General features: G+C 71.1%; 2 protein-coding genes across 2 annotated transcripts in view; both read left to right on the forward strand.

Annotated features, from left to right (window-relative positions):
* Positions 1–73, forward strand: part of LOC108510114 (properdin-like) — a 4469-nt gene extending 4396 nt beyond the window's left edge. Inside the window, exon 5 of the mRNA XM_017839807.1 lies at positions 3–73. Within this exon, the coding sequence (XP_017695296.1) occupies positions 3–73 (71 nt within the window). The remainder of the gene's footprint in view (positions 1–2) is intronic.
* A 49-nt stretch (positions 74–122) lies between these two features.
* Positions 123–2168, forward strand: LOC108510115 (properdin-like). Its single transcript, XM_017839808.1, has 4 exons — positions 123–559; positions 698–809; positions 1146–1294; positions 1424–2168. Exons 1-4 carry the CDS (start codon positions 199–201, stop codon positions 1429–1431), a joined length of 630 nt encoding a protein of 209 aa, XP_017695297.1. The 5' UTR covers positions 123–198; the 3' UTR covers positions 1432–2168.
* Positions 2169–2452: the final 284 nt, after the last annotated feature.

The raw sequence follows: 2452 nt of genomic DNA on the forward strand, positions 1-2452 counted from the left end.
AGGGCGTGGCTTTGGAGGGGGGGTTTGGAGGGGGCGGGGTCAGAGCAGGCGCTGCTGCTCGGCTCTGGATTAGGGGGCGGGGCTCCAGCGGGGAGGGGCGTGGCCTGGGGAAATGTGACATGGGGGCGGGGCAAGTCCTGGGGCGGGGCTTGGCCTTCAGGGGCGGGGCTCGAAGGGGAGGGGGCCCAACCCACTGGCATGGGGCACCCACAGGGCACCACGGGTCCCCTCCCCTTTGCTGTGGGGTCACCACATCTCTGGGGCACCCACCCCACCCCCGTTCCCTGCCCACGGTGCCCCTCCACGTGGGTCAGGGCGAGGCCCCCCGGCCCCGCTGACCCCCCGTGCCCCTCAGAGGTGCTGCACTGGGGGCCGTGGGGCCCCTGGAGCCCCTGCACCCGCCCGCTCTGGGAGTCCATCGCCTGCAAGAGCACGGTGGGGCAGCAGCGGCGCACCCGGGAGTGTGTGGGGCACGGCCAGGGGGGGCCCTCGTGCCCCGCCGAGGAGGGGCTGGGCACCATCCACGTCCGGGCCTGCTACAACATCCAGAACTGCCTCCGTGAGTGACCCCCGCCCCGCGGGGCCGCCCCAGAGCTGCCCCGGAGCCGTCTCACAGGGCTCGGTTGGAGCTCTAGAGCTGCCCCAGAGCCGCCCCACAGTGTGGGGGTTGGGGGGTGACGCTGCCCTGTGCCCCCAGTGCACGGGAACTGGTCAGACTGGAGCCCCTGGGGGCTCTGCACCCCCCCGTGTGGGACCAGCCCCACGCGGAGCCGCAGCCGGGAGTGTCGGGCCACCCTCCCCTCCTACAAGTGTGTGGGGGGCTGGGGGGGCTGGGGGAGCTTTATGGGGCTGGGGGGGGCTCTGTGGGCCAGGGGGACTTTATAAGGCCTCTATAGGGCCAGGAGGGCTCTGTGTACTGGGGAGTCTCTATGGGGTGTCTGGGGGGTCTCTGGGGGGGCTCTTTGGGAGCTCCAGGGGATCTCTGTGGGGTTTCTTTGGGGTCTTTACAGGGTCCCTCTAGGGTCTCTTCGGGGTCTCTGTGGAGGTTCTTTGGGGTCCCTGTGGTGTCTCTCTGGGCTGTCTGGGGGGTGTCTGGGGGGTGTCTGTGAGGCCGTGGGGCCCGGGCTGACGGTGTCCCCCCCCAGGCTGACGGTGACAAACGTGGGCAGCAGCGGGAGCAGGAACGTGACGTTCTGGGGGACGCCGAGGCCGCTTTGCGAGCCCCTGTTGGGGCAGAGGCTGCGCCTGGAGGAGATCCGGCCCTGCCTGCACGTCCTGCCCTGCCCCCCCGACGGTCAGCGGGGGGAGGGGCGGGGGTCCCCGGGGGGAGGGGCAGAACTTGTGGGTCCCTGGGGGGGAGGAGGGGGGTAGCCCTCGGATTCGAGGTCCCCTGTTTACCCCCTGCCCCCCTCCCGCCCCCCAGAGGAATGAGGCTCCCGGTGACCTCGTGGGACGCTCCTCGGACCCCAAACTCGCCTGGATTTCCCCCGAAACGCGCTTGGCTCCTCCCCCCGACCGTTCCCCCTAATAAAGACCCGGCACTGAAGCGGCCCCCGACGGCCTGGGGGGGTGTGGGGGAGGAGGGGGGTCCCGGGGAGGGGCAGGCTCGTGGGGGGGAAGGGGCGGCCCAGGGGTTCTTTTTTCGGGTGTCGCTGCTCGCGATGACGTCACCGGCCAGACCCCGCCAGACCCCGCCCCTTCCCTCTGCAGAGCCGGGGGCGGGACTGATGATGACGTCATCGCCAGACCACGCCCGCTCGGAGGGTTTTGGATTGGGAGGGGCGGGGCGGGGGCGGGGCCGGATGTGAGCGCGCGGGGGCGGGGCGGGGCGGGGCCGCCCGGGGATGCTTTAGGGGGCTCATCCTGCAGGGGGGTCATTCCAGAGGGTCCCACAGGGCCCCCCCGGGCCGCCCCCCCTCCCGATCCCTTACAGCCCCATCCCCTGTAGCCCCCCCTTCTCCTGTAGCCCCCCATCCCTTACAGCCCCCGATCCCCCGTAGCCCCCTCATATCCCCGTAGCTCCCCAAGCCCTATAGCTCCCGATCGCCCTATAGCCCATCCCTGCAGCCCCCCATCCCCTGTAGGGCCCGGCCATAGGGCTGCTGTCCTCGACCACCCCAGCTCCCTCCCCCTACTGAGCAGCTTTTCCCGGGGTCCCTCCCCCTCCATAGAGCCCCATCCCCTATAGACCCCCCCCAACAGATACTTCCTATAGGGCGGCCCGACCCTCTCCCCCAGCTCTCCCTCCCCCACCTTCTTATAGGGGATCCTGCCCTCACATCGGCCCCGTATCCCCGAGTCCTGCCGGGCCCCACAGCCCTGACCCTATAGGGTGACCCCCACAGCCCCCCTGACCCTATAGGGTGACCCCTCCCCGCCCTGACCCCCCCGGCCCTTAGAGCTGCCCCATAGCGGGGTCCCACCCGCCCCCTCGGGTGTCTCGGGACCCCTT

The sequence above is a fragment of the Lepidothrix coronata genome, unplaced genomic scaffold (genome assembly GCF_001604755.1).
Source record: "Lepidothrix coronata isolate B3197 unplaced genomic scaffold, Lepidothrix_coronata-1.0 Scaffold485, whole genome shotgun sequence".
Classification (NCBI taxonomy): Eukaryota; Metazoa; Chordata; class Aves; order Passeriformes; family Pipridae; genus Lepidothrix; species Lepidothrix coronata.